The 24217-nt window shown below is 36.7% G+C and overlaps 2 protein-coding genes and 1 long non-coding RNA gene across 4 annotated transcripts in view; 1 reads left to right on the top strand and 2 right to left on the bottom strand.

Moving 5' to 3' along the window:
- Positions 1–175: 175 nt before the first annotated feature.
- Positions 176–7642, bottom strand: RBP4 (retinol binding protein 4). The gene is made up of 6 exons (XM_074830936.1): positions 7570–7642; positions 7263–7398; positions 6478–6614; positions 6223–6329; positions 4369–4581; positions 176–538 (listed from the first exon to the last, which is right to left on the bottom strand). Exons 2-6 carry the CDS (start codon positions 7389–7391, stop codon positions 525–527), a joined length of 600 nt encoding a protein of 199 aa, XP_074687037.1. The 5' UTR covers positions 7392–7398; positions 7570–7642; the 3' UTR covers positions 176–524.
- Positions 7643–8115: 473 nt separating this feature from the next.
- The window catches only part of LOC141925968 (uncharacterized), a 35678-nt gene continuing 19576 nt past the window's right edge, over positions 8116–24217 (bottom strand). The window contains exon 4 of the long non-coding RNA XR_012624004.1: positions 8116–8246. This is a non-coding gene — a long non-coding RNA (uncharacterized LOC141925968). The remainder of the gene's footprint in view (positions 8247–24217) is intronic.
- PDE6C (phosphodiesterase 6C) overlaps positions 16473–24217 on the top strand; it is a 31090-nt gene continuing 23345 nt past the window's right edge. For both annotated transcript variants that reach the window (XM_074830930.1, XM_074830931.1), the window contains exon 1: positions 16473–17109. In XM_074830930.1, the coding sequence (XP_074687031.1) occupies positions 16630–17109 (480 nt within the window). In that variant the 5' untranslated portion in view covers positions 16473–16629. The remainder of the gene's footprint in view (positions 17110–24217) is intronic.

Genomic DNA, 24217 nt, shown 5'->3' with positions numbered 1-24217 from the left:
GTGTATAAAATAGTTCTTTTAAAAACATGCATATTTTTTTATGTCTTCAGTAGTCATATCATAAAGTTATTCAGTGATATATCCCTTTCTCCTTTCTAAAATGCTACTAGGAATTATTTTCAGTATTTCCTAGAAAAAAGATGACATTGTATTTGAAAAGAAACTAAAATACATGTACTTTTGGGGTTTTTTAATTAAAACTTTTCTTCAGAAATTGAAACCGTTAAGAAAGAGTAAATTCTTAATTATCACCATCTGTTACCAGTTCAAAACAGTGCATTAAGATAATGGTTTACTAATAAAACCAATGTCTACATATGTACAGATTTGCATACAAGCAATTTTCATCCCCTGTAATCCAAGTTTATTAAAATGTTTCATTGGTTTACTAACAAGGTGAGCTACACAGCTCAGATAAATACACTCAATCTAAATGAAGCCATTTAAGAGGAACACCCGATCAATGTGTTAACTTTACATCCATGGTGTTGTTACATGGTTTCTTTCCATAGTTTTGGATCTCCTTAAGAGCAAAATCCTGAAACACACAAAAAACAAAATTTTGTTTTTTCAACTACACTACAGACTTTCACCAAATTTAAAATGCATACATATCTAATTTCTTTAAAGTGCTCTTGAGTCCAGCAGCCTGTTACTTGTAATGATAATGCCAATACCTTTCTCTGCAGTTTATAATTCCAAAGAATTTTCAACTTGGAACAAAACAGGAATTCATTCAATCAGTTACACCTGTCCTGAGCATTTTAATACTTTGGCAAACAAGGCACTGGATGGATGAGTGATAAAAGAGTTATTTATTCACTTTAACAAGCTTCAAATTATTTGCCTTTTAAAAATTATTAATTTAAGAATGTCTTTCAACAAAACAAGAATCTCCTGACCTCCAAAACTTCTAATGGCAATAGTAAATTAGCTGAAGGAATATACCACTCTTAAATTAAAAATTTTTGCCTCCAGCAAATGTTAACAGCAGATTCAGCTTTCAGGTCTACTAACATGACATCGTATTGTATTTACAAATAGTCCCACTGTGATATCCACACTCACATTGCACAATTTAAAGCAACTTGAGCTATTACTCTGAGACTAAGTGTATCATAGCTTGATCCATATTTGGAAAGGAGCTACCATCAGAAATGCAATGTAAATTGCAACCAAAAAACTTGGAATTTCCTAGGCTTCCTTTTTGCCTTAAAGAGCCAGTATACAAAGAAGAGATACTTTAGATTTTTTTTCCATAAAGGTAAGTTTTGTACATCTATTAAGTTTTTTTAGTAACTTGATTTGAGTACAGTATTAATTAAAAAAGCTAATGAAAAATCTTTGGGGAAAAAATTAGCTTCAAGACATAGGCAGAGTATGCACAATTATAAACAGATACAAGCCTATTCCTGCAGCATCTAGTAATGTCAATCAGAATTTTACCACAATAACAATGGAACGCAGGTCAGTACAGACAATTGAAGTTGGGTTTTTTTGCTACTAATTCTGTAGCTCTTAATAGCAGAATTAAAACTTAGGTAGTAAGGTTTCCAATCCACACATACGGAATTAAGGGAATTTTGTTTCTGATATAAAGCTTTCAAAAAAAAGTTTTTTTCAGTTTAGCTCACAATCATTATCTCATTCCCAAATGTACTTGCTTTGCAGGAACTTTGGCTTAATGATACTGGAGAATTCAGAATCCACTAACGCTCTGGTAATTACAGTATGGGGAAGATGCAAATTTCTGACACTAAGTTTCATTTATACTTTGGTGCCGGGCTCATAAACTCTGGCATCATCCTCAATAAAAAGCAGACAGCATTAAGGACCCAAGCTACTATTTTTCATTTACAAACAATATGGAACTCACAGTCTTACCAGACACTGCACTCAACACCTAACATCTGAATATAAATTAGGATATAGAGAATACAGCACAGATATAAAGAACACAGCACTTGGGGCAACTTGGTAGATTTGATATTTCTATAACAAACTAGAGGCAGCATGATCAATTTTTAAATTAAGGTTAGGAAGTCAAAGAATATTTAGGGCTGAACTTTCAAAAGACATTCTGAGCTTTTATTTTTAAATTACACTCTTGGTTCTATATTCTGTGAAAAAACAAGCATTCTATTATATAGAAGTTCAGAGATATTTGGAGAAGTTCTATCACAAATTATGAATACATTAGTATATTCAATTTTTCTTTTTGGTTTATATTTCATGCAAAGATTGACAATACATTTATTGCCTTGCAAGCTCCATATAGTGTAGAAATAATAGAAACACAGATTCCATCATGCTGATTCAGACCAGTACTTGGACTAGCCCAATATCCTGATTTTACAGTGGGATAGTACTTTCTCTGGGTTTGACAGAAATGCAAGGAACCACCATTACACACAACAGCTGTGTATCTACACTTTATCTTAAATTTAATACAAAAACATCCCTAATCATCTCATTATTTTGTTTTCTTGTCTTCAGATTTTTTTATGCTTGCTGTACTTAATTTGAAGAGCAGTGAATGCAGCATTCAAAACAAGAAAGCATCATCAATTTATATAATGACATTGTTTCTTTTTTGTCCTACCCTTTATGCAAACACTCATTCACAAAAGCCAATTTCATTTGCATTTATGATGTCTTTTAGTCTTGGCTGCCTTAAAACCCAGCCGTCTTTTGTGTTGTCTCCAAATTATCTTTCAAGACAAAATTTTTGGTTTCACTGTTGTCAGGCACTTTTTCCAGGTCACTAATCAGTATTCTAAACACCACCCACCTTAGCAGATTTTTCAGGCACCCTGTTATCAGCATACTTGCTTTACAACATGGCAATATATTACTCTCTGTTTATAGATCAGATGAACAGGCAATAGAGCCACAAGAGCTGACTGTGCTCATCTGTTCTGACTGTCTTTATAATATACAAAAGTTCCTTTAGTCAATCCCAGTTTATTCTACCATGTCATTTAGAAAAGCCTTTAATCTTGATTTACAGATTTCAGTGATGAAGAACATACAACAGCTCTTGGTAAACTGTTCCAAAGGTTAATGACCTTTGGAGTTAAACAAATGGCTATTTATTTCTGCTCTGAATGTGTCCAGTTTAAAGTTCCATGCATTTTAATTTATTATTCTTATGTTTGCAAGTCCTTTATTATCCAATTCCCATTGCTTGTGTGGGCAAGCACAGACTTTGCTCAGGTCAGCCTTTAACCTCTTTCTGGTGAGAAAAGATCAAGGTCTTTGAAGCACTCACTAGAGGACACATTTTACAAATCTTAAAAATTTTACAATCATTTTCTCTGCTCTTCTTTGAAACTTCTAATTCATTCTCAGTACCCTTTCACATTATGATTATCATCAAATGTGACATAGCAAGCAGACCTATGCCAAGCACAACAGTCTCATAGGGGCCTTTAAATTAATCTTTTGTATCCTTGGTTTATGCATTCAAGAATCACATTAACTCTTTTGGCCACAGTATTACATTGGGAGTTCATATTCAGCTGATTCACCAGTCAAGTCTTCTGTAGGTATCGTGTCTTCCAGAATGTGAGGGGCAGGGCAGGGGATGGGTACACTACTATTTTATTTGTCCTAAATAGTCTGATCCGTCTTCTTAATTCTTTACTATTCCCCACTCTGGGTGTAATCTTTATCAGTAAGTATATTACAATTTCTTCTAGATCATTGATTAAAGTAGCACAAATTACCATTTGGCCTTTTCTAATATACTTGAGCACAAGTGAGCTAAACTGTTTCCTTCCCTGTGATTGCAAGCTCAGCCTGACTATATGACTCAAGACAGGGTCATAGTTCCAGTATGAGGGATATGTCCCTCTTCCACAACCCTTTGTGAAACGGTTGGCATGAGGACCTGTGAGAAAGGGTCTGCTATAAAGTATCCTTTCCAAGACTTCTGATTTTACTTAAAAGCCTTTTATGAAGAATTTTTCATAGAAGTTTTTGAGAATACATTCTATTCCCTCCAACCACTATTTTGTTGAGAAAGACAGAGTTCTGGTTAGAGAGACACAATTTCTTTTTATAGCAACTATGAAGTTTATCCTTACCGTGTTTACTCATACTACATTGTCTTAATTGTTTTACAGCTTCCTCTAATTATTGTTTCAGCTGATGTGATATGCCGCATAAAAACCTATACACCTTAGGTCTCCTTCAGATAAAGGAAGTAAAAGTTGGAAATAACTTACTACAAGCTCCAGTTTTAAAAGGACACTATTACAATCACTAAGTAAAAGACCACACATTTGCTATTTAATGAACCAGGGACCCCCAGTGCTTTAGTCGTTAAACACTGAAATAAAATTCTTCAGAAAAAAATGTTCTTACCATTATGAATGATAACTCTGTATTTTCTGTCCAAACAGAGGTCTATCTGCCTTTGTCTGACAATCTTCTGTGCCTCTGGAGGCAATCCCTTGGGGTCCCGGGAGAACACAAAGGAATAGCTATCAGCACAAGTGCCGTCTTCATTTAGTTGGCGGCAGGAATAATGAAGAGCATATGTATCATAATCTGTGTCCACTACCCAGTGATCATCATCTGAAAGAAACCATAGCAAAGAAGCAAAGATGTTAGAGACACAAGTAAAATCTAGTAAATCTAAAGAGATGGTTGCCATAACTCTGTAAAAAACCCCAAAAAAATTTGTTTATTCTTGTGTTCAATGTTTAATTCTGTGTTTTGGGGGAAGTTTTTTTTTAAAAAAATAAAATAAGCGTATTTATCAGGGACAGTGATGGAGAGAAGAGGAAATGGTTGGTACCACTGCTTCTCCTCTAGCATGGACACAGAACAAGAGCAGCATAAAGAAGTGCTAATAAATGCCTTGTAAATCCATGCCTGAACATCATTATAAAATGCGGCAACAAACACAAAAACGAACTGTGTATTACAGTAGCTACCATGAAGTACAAATAAAGTTTTCCTATTTTAACCAAAAAAGGGGAACAGTCAGAAAATAGTTTAAAAAAAAAAAAATAAAATAATAGAGAAGCTAAAGGTGGTCTTGGTCTTGGTCATGCTAGTCATGCCCCGGATTACTCAAATCCATAACTATTTTCCTACCGGGGATGTTACTTAAACTGTATGTTTAAGGAAAAAGATTATCATGTAGTTTCTCTGTGTGTTAGAAGTGTATTTGCTACAAGCTCCATCATAAACCCTCTTCTCAAAACACAGTTACAATTTCAGAGAATTCTTAACTATTTAGCTAGGTAATCTGATAAATACCTGGTCACACAGACAACCTTTGCTAACAGAAGTGAATCTAGGTGTTTGCAGTATGAAGTGTCATCTCTGCACCCTCCTCTCCTGGAGCAAAAGCTTCTCCCTTGCACTGTGTATGTGCTGGTGAAGGCAACACTGTATATTCTCTTCCCCATCTCTCCTATGGGTGGGGATTACAATTTTTAGAAAGGTAGAGTCTGGGGTCAGCCAGCAATCAGAAGTATCCATGAAAACACCATTCAGCAGCATGCTGTGAGGAGATTTGGCAATAATTCAAGAGCAATTTGTATCCAAAGCATTCTTTGTAACTGTGTCTTTGGAGAGAATGGAGCTCCAATCACTTCCAAATTCCACCTGCTTCTCTTGGAAAAAATCCATTGAAATGTCTTGAGCTACAAGTGTCTGAATCTCTACTTGGCTCAGTAAACTCATTTTGTGTAGGGTGTGAGACATGACAGAAAAACATGAGTATATATATACTGGATCATATTTGTTTCTTAAAATAGATAAATCTCCACATTTGCAGACATGAGACCAAACAAAATAACAGTTGCAAAATCCTCTTCCCCTGCTTGGCCAAGTCTGATATTAGACTTTTCAGAGAGAACAGAAGCATCTGGTAACTGAGTTCTGAACTAAAACAAGATTTAAAATACTTCATCTGTCCTTCATTTCTTTCCAAACAGTGACCATCAATTATATTGTTGGATAACAAACTAAAGAAATACAAAGATATACATGGCCTGATTTTCAGTTGTTTAAAGAAAGCCAACCAGCTGTCCCATGTAAAAAATAGTGATTACCTTGTTCACATTAAGGCTTTGCTGTATGATAGTTGTTATATGTTTTAAGTGTGTTTAAGAAATCCAACACTACTTTTTCCTTCCCCCGCATGGACATACAACATAGCTAGGCTCTCAAGTAGTTCTACATCTTCCATAGCTCAGTACTTACTTCCTTTCTGCAGAAAAGAGGCAACACCCCAGTACTTCATCTTGAACTTGGCAGGATCCTGTGTGTCAGTGAAAGAGCCAATCATGTCAGCACAGACATCCCAGTTACTGTAGACAGAGAGAAAGAAAAAATCACAATCAAACCTAACAGCAGAGATTCGTTGTGAATGTGTGTCTAGCAGGTAGGGTTAGAACACCAGTAAGTGAAGCAGAAGCTTAGTGAAATGGAACAAGAGGAAGATTGCAAACAGCTTACTTGAAGAGTCTGACTCTGCCCTTCGCAGTGGCACTCATTTGTCCATTCTCATCTACAGTGAACTGGGCTACCACATTGTCCTGCAGAAAGAGCCCCTCAGGATCTTTTTTTGCCGTGGCATACCAGGTGCCACTGTACTGCAAGGAAGTAAGAAAGCCTGCAGTTAAACCTAGAAGTATGGAATACATTACAAACACACATCACAAACTAGGGGAGGTAACAGAGGGGAGGACATGCAGATCTTTAACACCATGCCTCAGAGCTGTACCTAAGAAACAAATCTAGCTGTTCCAACAGCATAAACCCACCAATATGTCCTATAGTACAGCCAGAGTTTGTGAAAGAATTGACATTTTTTGGTATCTTATTTGTATCTGCAGTTCTCTGGTATTTAGCTTACAAATCTTGGTGGGAAGAGGATAACAACTGGCAGATCCTGACAGATCTATGTATAAATGTTTTTTCCTTGTAATGATGTCTGAAAACACCAGAGTATTCATTTTTCATAGAAACAACAAAGTCACTATGCTCCTTTTGTTTAAACTATACAGTTTGAGACCAGTCTGCTAAACCTCAGTTTCTGCAGTATTCCTTTATCAGATGCATCAGGATCCAGCATCTGTAGAGGTGTGGGCAACATCACACGCCTCTGCTGTTTCTCAGTATTGCAGTCTGTGACTTTGAGTGAAAATGTGAATACACTGGTGTTACTGAATGCCAGATTTTGCAGTGTGGGAAGAGGAGCTAGGCAAGACATCACAAATCAGGAGAGAAAGAAGATTTACCCTGGTCTTGTCGAAGTTCTCCTTGACTTTGAAGCTGCTTACGCGGCAGTCCCGCTCCGCCATGCTGCTGCCTAGCAAGGCCAGTGCCAGAAGCAGCAGCCAGGGCAGAGCTCTTTCTGTGTGGGCCATCCCGTCCCTGCAGCAACAGCAAACAGAGAATAGCATCAGAAACAGGCTCTGTCACACAAGTGAGGAAGGGAGGAAGGCTGCCCTTCCCTCCTGCCCCAGGAGATTGTGCAGCTTTCCCTGATGCATGCACAGGCAAGGCACCTAGCTGTCCCCAGCCCACCACAGCAGAGTCCCTTACAGACAGTGCCAGTCCCTGTAGCCTCTTGAGAGCCCAAGCGTTGATGGCAGTGGCAGAGCACCCAGACAGGGAATGCTTTATGTAGTCTGGGGCTTTCGCAACCCTCTGAGCTATAAAGCCAGCATTGGAGGGGGGTGGGTTGATGCACGCTGCAGGCTGAGGCCCCTTCATAACAGCCTCTTGCCTAATACTCATGGGCTCAGGTGGTCATTGACCTCGACCTGCAGCCAAGCAGGCGCTAGAAGCAAATGCCTCTCTTTGGTTTCCCTAACCCAAAGGCAGAGCTCACACCTGGGGGAAGGGGTGTGCACATGTGTGGGGAGAACAAAGGAAAAGAGAGACACCCCATCTTCGCACGGGGGAGAGCGATCTGCCTCCACCTCCCCTGTGATTTTACACACTGCAGTCCAAAGTCCTTCTTACCCAATGTGCTCAACCCAGTTACAAGGTGCAGACTTGTTTCCTCCACCTCGTCCCCAAATTCCTTCCCTCTCTTCCCCTGATAAACAGTGGTAAACATCATACTTGCAAGTTTCTGCTAATGTTTCTGAAAGCCTGGTCATGCCAGAACTTCTTCAGGTCCTCATGACTGGTCCCCTCTTGCTTCCTGAAGGCTGGCTCAGGTGTTAAACCATCTCAGGATCGGCTCCCAGAGACAGGAATGGGGCTCTGCAAATCTTCAGGAAAGCAAAAGAGCACTTTTGTGTCATACTGCAAGGGTGGCAGGACATATATGTGGCCTGCAAATACCCAAGTGCATGTACACACCACATCTGGCCTTTTTTACATCAATTTTAAATCAGAGCTTCCCTAATTTCTATTCTGTTTTTGGCAAACTGTTTTCAGTTACATAAACCATTATTGTTTTGTCCTGTCCAGGCAAATTTTGCTGCCTCTCAGTCAATATTTGTTCTATAGTTTCAACATCTTTAGGAAGCATTAGAGAAAACCTGTTAATTATTTTCTAGACATGTAACCAGATCAGGATAGGACCGATTGTTACCAAGAGAACTAATTCACCCACTTTTTTCACCTCCCAATTTTGAAAGAATAAAGGCAGAAGCCTGTTAGTTGAAAGGTCTGTGTTCATTACTTTAATTAAGCAAAAGTATAATTCAAATATGGAGATACTGATGTAGTATAAAAAATACTTCAATAGTTGCTGATGTACAGAATTAAAACAAGTTATTCAGTATGGCCTTTCCCAGAAATTTACTTCAGCCTTCTACTCCTTTCACATATTCATCCAAATACTGAACTTTTTACTGTTGCACCCTTTACAGTCTTTTTCATATGTAATGCAAACAGCAGCACAGTCTGTTTGATTTATCTTCCTTTTCTGCTTTGTGTTGGAGCCTTTTTGCATAGAGAGTATATTTTTGTTCACTTTCTCAAACATCAAATGCTCAGGGATGTTCCAAGTCTGTTCTGAAGCCTTTGATTCACTGGATAACATCAGATACTAAAAATTCCATTATGTTTAATATTAACCTTCTATTTGGAGTAAAGAACAAATTTAACACAGATAACCAGAAAAGTTGACGCATATTAATTGGTCTGAAACTTTCAACAGTAGTCCTTCAAAAAGCCAATATTTTCATTTTTCAACTGAGATTTTAGTTTGCTAATTCCCACGGAGACTGAAGAGAAACAGCAATCTATATCGCTCTGGTGGCTTTTAGAAACTTGTTCCAGTCTCTGGAAATGGTGATGCCAGTTATAAATATGCCTTTTTAGAAAACTTCTACAAAACACTCACTAGTTTTGATATATGAATTCATCATATTTACAAGATCAAAATCAACATGGATTTTCTTTGTTCAGTGTCTCACATGACTGATAGTAAGAAGAGTGATTATAGTTTCATTTATAACTTTTAAATCTACTACTGTCTTTAATAGCAAAGAAAAAAATTATTTCTTTATTCTCTGCCAATTCATCAAATATTACTATTTCTCCTAAGTCTGTCCTCTTCAAAAATCTGTATACTGCTTTATATTCCTAGAGAGGTTCTTTCAGAATCAGAACCATGTCTATAAAATTTTGTCAGTAACAATTATCAATGAAAATTCTATGGCAGAGGTTTCCAAAGGAGTCTACAGTCAATCATTCAAATGAATCAAAACCTGATGAGATTTGACCACGTTGAAAATCTAGGTCAGTAGAGCCATTATACTTATTGTGTGTTGTCCTCAGCAGTTTTACAGACAGGAGACCAATCCAGGTTTCACTGAAACAAAAATTTACTTCTGTTAATAATTTTTAAGAAGATCAGTTCTAAATATGTGCAAAAGCCATTGCAGTTTCTTAATTTAATCTGAGGTCATCAACGAAAATAAATCAGAAACATGTAATTTTGTATTAGCCTTGGCACAGCATTTTTTTAATTGTGTGCCTCCACTGATCTCTGCAATGTTTGGCAACTCATATGTGGTGGAGGTGCCTGGCAGAGACTTCTAATTCATTCATCTCCTCAAGTCTGGGATCTCTACAAACTCTAGGCAATGCCTGAGAAAACTCTTCTTTTGAACTGTTATCATTGTGGATTTGTGGGAGCGCAGCTACAGTGAAGTCACACCAGTATTTCCCAGTCAGATTTCAACAACTGCAGAAGAGTACCTGGGCAAGTCAGTACAATTTGAAGATTACATTGTAAAAGTTTGGCTCTATGCCTCTTCACGTTTAGCTATACTTCCAACTCTGCCTACCTGAGATGCAGTTTATGTTAATGAAGTCCTTCCACAGTTACAGCTAAAGCACTTCTTTAGTTCAATGAGACAAGCTTTTTAGGTGAAAAGGCTCTTCTGTTGTCAGTTATGTCTAGATCAGGAGTGTATTGGAGGAGGGATGGAAGGTTGCTGGCAGACTAGCATTGTTATGGCAATTCAAGGGTGAATTTTTTCTCAGTCCTAACAGATGTAGCTATGCCAGCACAACTATGTAAACTCATAAACAGTGTAAACTTTGCCTCAGTTAATCATCATTTGGATTGACTTGGGCTATGGGTTCAGTTGAGAAATTATGCCAGCAAGTGATCCTCATCCAGATCTTTGGAATCTGGATATACCCCTTGCAGATTTGTAGTTCTCATGCAAACAGTAAGGAACAGAATCTGGGCCAGGATTTCAATTGATTCTGAAAGCAGTATGCACAGATCAAGTCAATGGCATCAAGTGATTGCTGGGTTCTCAGAAAGCTCAGACAATTAAATTTAAAAGAATTTTTAAAATATTGATAACATATAAACATGCAAATAACCTCTAACGTAAAGCATACATTTACAAAACTTGTGCTAAGTTCAAAACCCAGCTTGATAAATTTCACATATTGACTTCCCATTTTATTGTTCAAAGCTGGCAGCATATTTTGAATATTATTGAATTTTTTTTTAAAAGGCAGTATGTATTTTTTGGAACTGTATTTAATTGAAAGGGAAAAAATTCTTCTACCTTTGAATTTTGCCAAAAGGCCAAAAAAGGGTCTAACTTCTGGCAGTGATTCTGAGATTGAAATATTTTTTACATTAATAGCCTGTAAAATTCTGCAATATTTTCCATTAGGAATAGCAAAATAAAATACACAGAAAAGGTTAGATCTTCAAAGGAAATGGCAGAAAAAAGCTTTCATTGTAGGAGTTATTTTAGTTTCATTTATGACTTTCTAATAAAAAGGAAGAAATGAGAGTCAAAGTACTATTTAAAACATTTTTAACACTGCAACACTGAAGCTTTAAGTATTAAAAGAACTAGAATTTTATTTGTGGTCACAAGAATAAGTCTAGCTCTTAGGAGAAAGCTGGCTCAAAGAACTGGTAATAGGAAATGGAGCATCCATTTCCAGCCAGACTGTGCATAGATTGAAAGACTTTTTGATGTCGTCTTATTTATTTATAGAATGCCATTCACAAACATGGGTACCCATTAAACTCCTAGAGGCAGATTTTGTGGGGGAATGAATGACTGCTGTGTGCACAGAGCAGTGGATTCAAGTGTAGCCACTGCCCTGTGGAACCAGACTCATATTAACAAGCAACAACAAATGGCATGAGCTGAGCCAAGGGCCTCCGTGTACTTTGTAAGGGACAACTACGTACACTGTCACCATCACAACTGTTCCCCTTGGTGGCAGTCTGAGTACAGAGGTCAAGGACAAAATGGAATTGAAAAGATTAGCCTTTGCACCATGCCAGCCTGTGTTCTACCTGTTTTTGTAATTCAGTGATGTGACATTCTGGTTAAGAAGTGAATTTACATTGAAATCTTTATAAACAGTATTTAAACAAACCTAGTTTAAAATGGTACCTTTATTCTCTTCAGGAAACCTTTCTGAGGATTGTGATTCTGAATTGAAATGATTTTCTAGATGCATTACTAAAATGGAAACAACTTGAAACAAAGATGTAGTTTGCCAACAGGCTGGCCAGGCTGGTGAGGAGAGCTTTAAACTATGAATGGTGAAAGACACGGACATACTGGAGTGAGTACAGCAAAGAGCCACGAACATCACTGAGCAACAGAGAATCTGACAAAGGAAAGGCTGAGAGAGCTGGGACTGTTCAGCCTGAAAAGAAGGCTTGGAGAGAACTTATCAAGTATATAAGTATCTGGCACGAGGGTATGAAGAAAAGTCAGACTCTTCTCAGCGGTACTGAGTAATATTCTCAGTAATAAACAACAGTCAGGTAACATAAGATCACCGTGGAGTAAATACGAGAGTGGATGAGATTAAAAGGCTGCTGTCCTTTGTTCAGTCCATACACTAAAATTCATGTCAAGCTACCAAGAAACTTTTCATGCTCATAGTCAAAGCTGCTGTGCATCTGGCAACCCAGGTTAACCCCTTCATGCTAGACTGGCCATTTACTTCAGGAAATCTCCTCTAGAATCTAAACTCTGTGTTGACTACTTATTTCATGAACCCCAGAGCTAATAATTGGTAGTTTTAAGGGACCATGAAAATTTGCAACTGTATGGAAACAGCAGCTAACTTAATATCTTCAGTGTTCGTATTTTTAAGATTATTTTTGTAAGAAAAGGGACAGAAAGTTATTTTAAAAGAAACATAAAAGTTGAGGTTGTTTATAAAGGTCCCCAAAACACCAGATCAGTGACAACAAAATATTTCAATGCCAAAAACTGTGTTAGGGGCATGCAGCACCTGTTGTAAATACCTACAGAATCCATTCTCACAACCTAATCATTTAGAAAAAAATCAATAATATTTCTGAATATTAAGTTCTTGGATTATACATATAAATCTCCGATGTCCAGACAGTGGTCACAAAATTATCCACATCAAAAGCCATGCAACTGAAATAAACATATTTGATCTGTGTTTCTTCAGAAAAATCTTAACTGAATGAACCACATTAACTGTATCAAGATGAACAAAGACACTCAGATACAAACACTGAGTTGAACTGGGAAACCTTATAAATACCTTTGACATTTACGTGCTGTTTGAATCTATTTAAATAACTACGTCTGTCAGTTATCCTTCTTAGGAGTTTCCATGTATCACAAGGGCTCAGGAAGAGTCTACTACTAAGAACGACTCCGTAAATAGTTTGATTTCTGTAGCAACTATAAATGTCAAAGGCAAATAACATTGTATGTATTAAAATCACAAAGCATACATATTTCTGATATTCTCTGAAATGAAAACAATTTTAAAAATATACCACCCTGCTCATCATGTTTTTAAATCAAACAACCTCAGCATGGAAAAGAATCAAAGCCCAGTGCATGTTATATTTGCCTTTAAAAGTGCAGTGAAAATGACTGTGCAAGGTTAGTTTGCACTGTTAAATCTCCATGCATATAACGGATCCTACATTAAAATGTATTTTCTTAATAGATGATCTTATTAAAAAATTGCTAGGAAAGATGATAGTAAAATCATGCTTGAAAGTGTCAGAAATGTGAAATAATTTTTTGGTATAGTTTCTTACAATAAATATAAATGTGAATTAGAATTACTAAAGATAAAATGTTTGATATTGTTCGAAAATAATGAGAGTAAAGGAGATAGAACAGAAAATAAATTTCTTATTCCAGCACAGAAACTTTAAAATAGTGCTCCAAAATATTTAAATGGTCTAATATCAAGACAAATACAATGTATTTTCCTAACTCTAAAATGCAGACTTCCATAAATGTAAGGTACATTTATGTACCAAACTACATTTTGATTTCTATGAAATCACTTCAACTTCTTGGTTTGCCTTAATTATTCATGGTTAATCAATATGTACATAATGTTCACGATGAAACACGACTAATACAGCAGTTGTTGAAAAAAAGCCAACTTAACTGTCTTCCAAACATAAACTTCCTATTGGCTTCTGATACTTCTTTCCATGTCATTTCACAAACACTTTACAGAGCAAGAGTGCAACTGTAAGATTGAATCTGAATTAAGAAAAAAAAAAAAAAGGTTTGATGATTCAAGAATGATTATGGGACAACCCAGCTACATCTGAAATATTTTGTTACAAAGAAAGATTTATCACCTTATAGTAGTGCCTAATTAAAATATGATCTTTATTTGTTACTCAAAGTACAAATAGTGTAATTTATCATTTGTAAAACAGCTGGGCACGAGGGAGATTTGGTGGAAGCATGATAAGCATTTTAGGTGATCTTGCATATCAAAAAAAGTGGGCACACATGATCATAAAATTGTTAGCTTACCCTGGCCCCAAAGAAAACAGTGTAACTCAGTCAGGTTACCTATCTTCACTTACTCTCCCTCCAGAGAGTGACAGACTGCTCTACTTCATAGAATTAATATAATCATAATATAAAGAACAACTAATGCTTGTAAAGCTAGTTTCTCACATGTGATAAAGATTAATGTGTAAATCTTATATAGAAGATAATTTTCTGGAATGTTTTAGCTGGGCATGAGACAGATCCTCTATAGACCCTTCCTCCTTCAAAGAAACTACTATGTAGATTATTCCAAAGTCAGTAAAAAAGTATGACCAAACAAGTAATGCAAAAATGTTACTATTCCTTCACACAATTTCATTGGAGCTCTTCAACATCCTCTTTTTTTAAAGAGCAGCATGAAAAGTATTGAGCTAGAAATTAGCAAGATGACAGATGAAAAGAAATAATTTAACTCTATGTGTAAATACATATAAAATTCTTTTCAAGTCTCTATTGCTTTTATACGTATTGCTCAAATCATGAAACTATTCAAAGACTAAGATATATGTGCTTTTCTTCTGCTGTTTTCTTGTAGACTGTACACGTGTACAATGGTGAGAACATCTTGCTCTGCTGCAGTTGCAGTCTATCACAAAGTTAGTATCACCAGTTCACACCCATAAAGAAGATGCTATAACCTCACACACCCACCAGTGAGGGTCCTATGCTGTCCCCCAGGGCTGCTAGGAGTAAGTAACCCAGCCAGAGAAAAGGAACCAGGGCAGAATGTGTCCATACTGTGATGATCTTCAGATGTATTTTAAAATCTTTATAGCAACTGCAGTCTGGCAAAAATTAGTCTTACACAGGGTTTCATATCACAGTCAGAGGGAAAACTAACGTACTGAGTTAACTGCCATTACACACCAATCACTGACTTGTTCTTTGTGCATGAGAAAATCAGTATCGGTTGCCCATGTTGATTCTTCTAGATATGTTGATAAAAATGGATGTTGATACACTGTGCCCTCTGGGAGACAGATAAAGTTGTACTTTGACAATTACTCTTTTCAAATTAAGAATTGCCAAAGAGTATGTGGTCCATTTTTCTTATACCAAGAATCTCTTTCTGGTTCTGATCAATGTGGGTGTCACAAATAGAAGTAAGATTAACTGTATTGCAGCCCTCCTACTGTGCTGAAATTCAGATCTGTTTCAATGAACACAGATCATTTGCTGTTGTAGCTGGCACTCAACTTACTCAGCCTTTTCATTCACGTAGCCCTGGGGTGTTTGCTCCTAAAATTCAACAGTTTTCATCATTCTTTTTCCATTCATGTGAGTAATGCTGAACTTCCAACAGTAGGAAACTTCAAACATGTTATAAAGCTACAACTAGACTCAAGATTCCCTCTTTGCCCGCTATGTCAGTTATTACCATTTTTCTGTTATTTAAGAGAGCAGAGATCTCCCACTTTTTCTGAAGAAGGCGTAGAAGAAACTACACTACTTGCAGGACCCTGCTGGTTATTTATGCTTAGAGAGTAAAAATGTTACTGTCTCCTGAACTCAATTTGAATTCAAGCCATTTTCCAATTTTACTCTTTCCTTTAGGCCATCTATTTTTTTTTTTAAATTATATATAAGTGATATCTGGCTGTGCTGAGTCAAATTCTAATTCTTTTACTCCATCTTCACCTGGGCAAATCACTTGAGCAAGCTCAGACTTTTTTAAGGTCTTTAGGATTTCACCCATTTTATGCATGTATAGCTTCATAATTATTTACTTTCAGTAATGCAATTTCGATCATCTCCTGACTATTTCAAGGAAAACTAAATTTTGCAATTTTAAAATTTTCTCTGCAACATTCTGTTTTCCTCCCCTTAAGTACCTCTTACAAATACATGTGTGTACATCTGTGCACGTGTATAATGTGGGCTAAGTATCTAAGTGAAATTCCTCATATTAAGTTTTAATGGAAACTTTTGTGTGTATACTACAATATATATACTGTGAATGAAGGAGATAACGTACAGGTTTATGTACCTACACATCAGACAATTTTATAAGGTCTAAGAATTAATTGGTTAGTTTAAAATGGTAAAATTATTCCCTTAGGATTTAAGAGCTAAGAATGGTCAGGGGTTTAGTGTCCTGACATCTCTTTAATTAGCAGTCTCCAAGATCTCAGACTAAGAAGATGCTAAGCCAGTGCCTTCTGTCATACCTCAAGAGTTTCAGAAGGCTTGGAAGTCACAGAGGAAGGTGAATGTACTATGCCTGTGAGCTATACAGTACGTACAAAGTACCGTTTTCTTACTAGTATGAAGTTAGGATTTGTTGCTACCACTCCTGCTTTGATGGTGATGCAGTTCTAAAAGAAATCCTAAGAACAATCCAGCAAAAATGGTTGAGGTAAATAAAGATGCCGTTGAAAAATACTTGGAGAACAACCCCCAGTTTGCCAAGGAGTATTTCGACCGAAAAATGAGAGCAGAAGTGCTGAGTAGCATCTTTAAAGTGAGCCCTGGCGACGTGAAGGAAGGAGTCAGCTTCAAAGACATGTCCCGTCTGGAGGAGTGTAACATACTTTTTGAGCTGCTAACAGAAATCCAGGATGAGGGAGGCACTGTGGAAAAGATAGTGCACAAGGCCCTGCAGAGGCTGGCACAGTTGCTGGCAGCTGATCGGTGTAGTATGTTTGTTTGTCGTTCCCGAAACGGTATTCCAGAGGTAGCCACCAGGCTTCTCAATGTCACTCCAATTTCCAGCTTTGAGGAGAATTTGGTGAAACCAGACAATGAGACTGTTTTCCCTCTAGACATCGGGATAGCTGGATGGGTTGCTCATACGAAGAAGTTTTTTAATATACCTGATGTGAAAAAGGTAAGTGACTTCTCTTGAGTTTTTGTGCACTTGCTTACTCAGCTTCCTGCACAGGGCTTGTGGTACAGAGTCATTCTTCAAAAACATCCCAGAGACAAAAATCCAGACCAAAAGCATGAGAAAGGAGCAGCAGAGTTTGCTTAAAATCCAGTAGAAACACATCATGTAGCTTAGTGAGGTATTTCCAGTATTCTTGCACAATAGTTGTAATGTAATTTACTGTAATAAGGGAGGACAATATTAGATTAATAGGGACCAATAAGTACTTGTGTTTCTGTTGAACAAATCAGGCTCCTATTCTGTTTTCCAGTATGGGCTTAGAAGTGTTTTCCCTTATCATTCTGTGCCGACATACATGCACCTCTAAATACAATTAATTTGCAGCTTTTGTAATAAGGATGCTTCCTTATAAGTAGGTGAATGAAGCCACATGATGATGATGTCAACATGTATGTTCAGCTTCAAGTCTCTCTTTGAATTTAAAATGGCTCCAAATTTTGAGTACATCCAGATCCAGGGATTTTGTTCAGAACCATCTATAGAAGAAGATTAATGAGTCAGAGCTGCTCCAACATTTTCAGAGTTCCTGTTGAATTTGCACAGAATCACCTTCTTTAGTTATGGTGCTGATAAGAGTTATTACAAATGTTAATTAAAATGATGAGTGACCTAACAGAAATTAAACATGCATGGATGGGAACTGCTTTAGAAACTGCTCTGAAATACATGGGGAAACTTAAATATGCTTTGATTGTTGCAGATTTCTTTAAAAATAGCTAACCTTGTATTATCAAATGGTGACATCTTCAGCAATTTTAGTCTTATGCGGAAAAGCTCAGCATAATCAAATGGTGCTAAGATAATGATACAAGATGAAAGTCTGGTTTCTCAGTATTTCTGATACAGTCAATTTAAAATTCCAGGCCATTTTAGAAATGGAAACTCCTTCAGTATCCTAAGCTCAATGTAAATAATAAAAATCTTTATACGCTGCAATTATCTATGTTTTCCAGAAGGTAAACAAAAAGTAATGTATTTTATCACGTTAAAAGTTGGCAGACAAAAAGAAACCAAGGGCTACTTTTAAAGCTCAGAAACAAATGAAAATGTATATATATGTGAAAAGAACGTTCCAATATATAGTAAACTACCTCAGAAGTAAGCAAGAATTACAGGAGCAACAGAACAATTACAAGAAATTTGAGAAAACAAGTCAGTTGATTTTTAACTGACCACTAAGATGCTTTCTTCAATGGCTGCTCTTCTGACAAGAAGCACCTGACTTGCTGCCTCTTACCACCACATGGGGAGACTGGAAGGATAATCCTTCTACATTCATAAGGCTGATTACATGAGAAAAGATCAGGAGGATCAAGAAAGGTGTGCCTTCTATCAGACACTGCACTGCTCCTTAATATCATTATGTGAGAGGTGCCCAGAGCAGGGCTGCCCAAATATTTCTTCATTTGCAATAGGATTTGTTCAAAGTTTTGTGACAAGTGTAATTTGAATATGCTTAAATAAGAGAACCTTTCTGTCCATCTCATCCTGCTAGGTATATATTTTGCACTCATAAATTAATGTTGGCTGAATATCTGTCCAGCTATTATTCAGTCATTCTAAGGTAATCTGTACTTAGGCATCCATTTACTCTCTTAGGATTACTGATGTCTATGCCATTAGGACCACACTTAAACATGCGATTAAACCATGGTGCCATTAATCCTCATTTGATAACTAAATGGCATCAAAACATTGACATTTTAGAAGTTAATTGCAAAACTCCCAGAGACTTCTCTGGGACCAAGATTTGTTATTTAAAAATAACCCTGAAGGTCTCAAATTTGTCACCATTTCCATTCTATTTGTACAAAAAGTCAGGTCTCCAAATCCACACTCCCCACATAGGCAAAGCTCCCACTAATGTCACCAGAATCTTTATCTCCGTAAGGAACCCAGAACTCCAGTAGTCAGTAACATTTAAGGAATATAGTTAGTCCATGGCAGCAGAAATAGGCAGCCACTGAAGCCTTTATCACATTTTTGAAAGGATAATTATTTTTCAGATCACTTTGTATGCACTTCAGTCAAACCAGATTATCTACCGAAATCTTGAGCAAAAAATGACAAGCGGAGTTAAACCAGAGATGAATTTTGCCCCTACTGCCTTGTCAGAATACAAAATGCACAATGAATAATTCTAGATGGCTAGAGTACTTCAAAGATGTCATGTCTAACCCCCTTCTAATGTTGACACAATCCATATCCAAACAGCATAGTGTTTTTTAAGTCTTAAAGACATGACAACATTGACAAACCCACAGTGAGACATTTCCATGCTTCAGTCACCACCCCTTTATAACAAGAGTGAATGTAATAAAAGATCACAATAGCAATAAATCATTGAAAAAACATAAGACTCCACTTTCAGTGCCTGGTAGCCAGTTCTTTAGGGATTATCACGTTCTTTAACCTGGAAAGGTACCAATAAACGTGAGGAAGCTCCTCATCCTGACTAATGCTTCAGAAAAGAAATGCAGAGGAAAAGATACAGACCTTCTGTAATTAACTTAGTAGCCTGAACAGTCTCCCCCCACAAGATTATGGACCTGTTGATTGCTAGAGCTAACAGTGTTTAATAGTAGTGAGAAATAGGAGGTGAGACAGGACCACCCTATTAATTTGCCTCATATTATTTCCAGTGACTGGCAGAGTATGTGACTCAAATATTCCAGACTAAAATAATTGACTGCATAAAATTTGATATTTCTATTAGTATTCTTTAAATATTAACTGATAACATGGACAACATGATAAAGAAGACTACAATTACCCCACATCTTTTACCAAGGCATTATTTCCAAATAAAAATAAGAACTAAAAAATAGTTAAACAAGGAACATGTCTTCTGGGGAATCAAAATCTCAGATTCTCAGCCTGTAAGAACCAATAATAAAGACAATATAAATTTGCTTTAATCCATCATGTATTTATATTATTGCATTATTCCTTTTAATTCAGAGAAATTTGAAGACAAAGATTTAACTGAGAATTGGAAACTCGAGAAATAATATTTCTGGTTATAGTAGAGTTTAAAACTTTGTAAATGGTGAAAATATGCTTCAAAAGAAGTGAAGGCTTCTGGATTAGATTCATAAAGGGACTGAAATGTTCTGATGCTGAAATAACAAGCCTTCATTTTTAGAGGTCCTGCACTGGAATCCACAACCCCCAGTAAGTGAAGAAACAACAGTGTGGAGAGATTCTGGTGCTTCCAACTCAGATTAAGCAGCCAGAGCAGTGATCGTTGTGGCACCTAATTTAACCACTGGAAACCTACGATACAAAACATCTTAAATACATCTTCACGTTGCAAGCACTTGTATCATCCCTTTGTAAACTGATCCAGCTTCAGTTTGCATGAGTAATTTTTTTGTGGGAGCTCTACTTCTCTTTAATGTAAGGGTGGGAGAGACTTTAATTCCAGGACTGTCTGAAGTGACAGGAGTTTCAGATTCATGGGAATGTGCCAGCTCCCAGAGTCCAGGCTGTTTGAGCCTGGAATGAGGAAGAAGAGACACTCCATCCCTTTTCTTGAATCTACATCAAAGTGTAAAATAAATCAAAGATTGTTTGAAGAAGGGAGAGAGAAGAGCAAAGAGAAGCATGGTTTTGCAACTCAGTAGTTCAAACTCCCCTGTGGCGTGAGGACACCTGGACATCAAACTGTTGTCCAGCTGCTGTGTGTAAACAATTGCTCTGGTAACACATAGCAGTGGTGTTGGGACCCAGTGGTAGTCTTAGACTCCCTCCTAGGGCAAGAAGACATTGCTGGAATCAGGTGCATCCATGTCAAAAATATGAAACAGTGGGAAAGCACAGGAGAGAGCAAGATGGTCAATGACACAACGGGTTGCCCTGAAAACAGAAAGAATGGAGTCATTTTGTGGTGGAGCTGGTAGCAGGGCAGTCACTTGCTAATAAGATGTCTCAGTTCTTAACTCATGTTCTACTAGTCCCCTCACAATGTGATCTTGGAGAAGAAACCCAAATATCCAACATATTGACAAGGCAGAGTATGTTAAAAAAAGCTTCAAAGGCCAGAGGAAAATTGTTAATATAATTTTAGGTGCAAGTTCTTGAGAAACAAACTCAGAGTTGTTAGTATGAGAAGAAATGAGAGCAAAGATATACAACACTACAGAAGTGCTGCCTTCCTGAATGTCTGGAAAGTAATGAGAATTGAAAGAAACAAACCCAAGATAAACTAAAAGTGAGGAAAAAATTGAGAGGTAGCCTTTACCTGGGGAAAACTTGCATTGTAAATGTTTATGTCTGCTCTTCCTTTTTATCTTATCATCTTGATAATAAAAAACAGATTGTCATAAACTCACACTCGGTACGGTAAATATTAACTGGAAAAATGGAAACGTGTTCCAATCTGTTATAAAGACAAAGATTCAGTCAATTACAAGAAGATATTTTAACACAGGAACAAATTTCTATTAATTATGCTTTCCAGAAAAAAAAACCAAACCTTTAATGCTTTCCTTGAATTAATTTGTTAAAAGAGGAAGCTCCCAAAATTGAAGAAAAAATGAGCATTAAAAATTAAAATGAAAAGTTCCCTTTTAGCCTAATTTTCTTGTTTTATGTGAAAAAAGTACTTAAAGAAATGTAATACAGATTCAATTTCAAAAAGTTGCAAAACAGCCACCACATACAGCAAATAACAAGCAGACATTTCCGTGGCATGACTGAAAAGTTCAGCCCCCAAATGCTGTTAAATATATATTAATTTCTACTTGATTCAGTTTTAGAACTAGTGATCTTGAAGATACCAAAGTCAATTTGTTCTGTAATGCTAGTAAGTTACATGTCAAAATGCAGGTGTTCTACATCCCTGACAACACATGTTTTTTTGTGTGGCCTAATGAATGGCCAACTCATTTAGCTCATTGGTTTTGGTTTTGAATCAGACTGACGATATCTTCATAGCTGATGGTAAGTGCTTTTTATTTTCCATTCACATTCAATTATATCATTATGAAACAAAAACACTTGTGAATTGAAATTAGGATAAGCCAATCCAAGACAATCAGTGACAATCTGAGCCAATACAAGACAATCAGTGGGACAACAAAATATCAGGAAGACGAGAAAATACTGCAGGGCTACCAGAAGGAAAATCAGAAACATGGAAAGATGGTGCAAAGAAATGTGTGATAATGATGAGAGTGTGACACCAGCTCCTAATGTCAGAGGTCCCTGTGGTTCCTGTTCCAGTAGTGCTCCAGACCCACTCCTGGTCATCACACATTCAAAGGATGATGTATTTTGACCAGTCTGAGCTCATCTATCCAACACAGAACCTCCAGCCCAATATGAACAAAGTAGTAATAACTGCAAGGAGTCCCAGAAAGCTATTCTTCCTCTGCTTTGTAAGAGGAAAGAGAAGGAGGAAAATAGGCATGTCTCTTGGCATTACCACCTCAGCTGCAGTATTAAGTCTTATCATTTCCCCTTAACTGTGATATCTGAGGCACATCGTCAAACTCAAAATGGGGAGGTAGGCTGCACAGTAGATACTGACAGGTCACTCAGAGTCAAAACTAGAAGGAAGGAAGAGTTTTTTGAATGGGAATAATGGTGATGGTGATATGAAAAGCAAGGTGTAAATGTCATCTGTGGGACATGAACAAAACACCATGCTGCTTGCTATTGAGGCCCCCAGTCAAGGAAGCAAAGGTTTATGGAGAAGTCTTATTTCCTAACATTTCAAACCACATGTGTAATGAAGATGCTAAAAGCAATTGGGAACAAACTAGTATACTGGAGATGTGAGAAGCCTCGATACTAACAACTTTGAGCTGCAGTTCCTATTACCTCAAATAAACCAGAGCAGTGAATCTTCACCCTGACTAGTTGAATGAGAAAGAGGGATCCTTGTTCCCTTATACTTCTTTTTGAGTTGCTTTTTACATTTCTCCATTTCTCCATCTTTCCTGCATTTGTATAAATTACATACTTTTGCATGTGCAATGAAAAGCAAGTTAACAAGGGTTATACTATCTCATTATTTACAACAGGTTTTGTATTTTCTGATCAAATTTACACTCCAAAAATAATTTACACTGCAGACTTTGATCTGGAGTTTCCAATAGTGTCAAACTCACTTGCCTGAGGCTGCATTTTGTCATTAATCCCATCAGAAACACTCAAGGCTTAGCTCAGTGTTCTGGAGCACAGTGTAGCAAATCCTAAAATAACATTATGAATAAGGAGATGTACTTCCTTTATTAAATACTGTAGGATGGTTCAATGAACATTAGAATTATAGTTTTCATCATTTTTTAAGCTTGGCATAGAATAAAGCCTGTGAAAGGTTAGAAGTTTTTGCAGAACTTTTTTTCATGGTTTGCTTAAAGAATGATGGGATATCTAAAACCAGTCAATGAAGGAGAAATCATCATGAAAGAAATTAGGTCTTTAAAAACTGGTAAAAAGAAACATAGAAGAACACATCACTCCCAAGAAAGGAGCTGAGATCTGTAGGGAAAACCATGAAATAAGAGAGACACAAGATGGTTCCTTCTTCTGGGCAGTCCATCAATAAGAAATTTTCAGAAACAACAAAGTAACATTGATTTTTTTTAAAAAACAAACTACATAATCATGAAGTATTATCTGCTCATGTAGTCTTTTAAAAAAAACTTTCTTCTCAAAATGCCTGTGGTTCCCAGGGGAGTGAGTTTTTCTCTTTTGTACTTATTTTACCTTACTACAGACATGAACTTACAGTTGTGTAGCTACAATCCAGAATCAGATATGGTATAGTCTCAGTAAGCACATTTTTTTTAACTGCCATATGAAGAAAATAAAAATTATTTTTAGAAAGAATGGCCTTATTTTTCCCTTTCACAGTGGTGTAATCACAGTTTTCACAACACTGACTTCTGATTTAGTAAATTTCACTGGTAGCTGTGAGATGGAAATTAGGCTTATAAAACTTAAAGGAATTTAAAAGTTGAGGCCAAATGATCTAAACATAGAACATTATATTGATATTTCATTGGTAAGAGGTATATAAGAATAATGTGTAGTAGTG

Source organism: Strix aluco, chromosome 7 (genome assembly GCF_031877795.1).
Source record: "Strix aluco isolate bStrAlu1 chromosome 7, bStrAlu1.hap1, whole genome shotgun sequence".
Lineage (NCBI taxonomy): Eukaryota > Metazoa > Chordata > Aves > Strigiformes > Strigidae > Strix > Strix aluco.
The sequence above is the reverse complement of the archived record's forward strand: the minus strand, read 5'-3'. Positions and strand labels throughout refer to the sequence as shown.

What these genes read in the sequence shown, in the direction of transcription:
- RBP4 (XM_074830936.1), bottom strand. Translation starts at nt 7,391, where the DNA reads ATGGCCCACACAGAAAGAGCTCTGCCCTGGCTGCTGCTTCTGGCACTG. An exon ending in AGAACTTCGACAAGACCAGG is followed by an intron (nt 6,615 to 7,262) that starts GTAAATCTTCTT and finishes ACTTCCTTGCAG; the next exon opens with TACAGTGGCACCTGGTATGC. An exon ending in GGCAGAGTCAGACTCTTCAA is followed by an intron (nt 6,330 to 6,477) that starts GTAAGCTGTTTG and finishes CTCTGTCTACAG; the next exon opens with TAACTGGGATGTCTGTGCTG.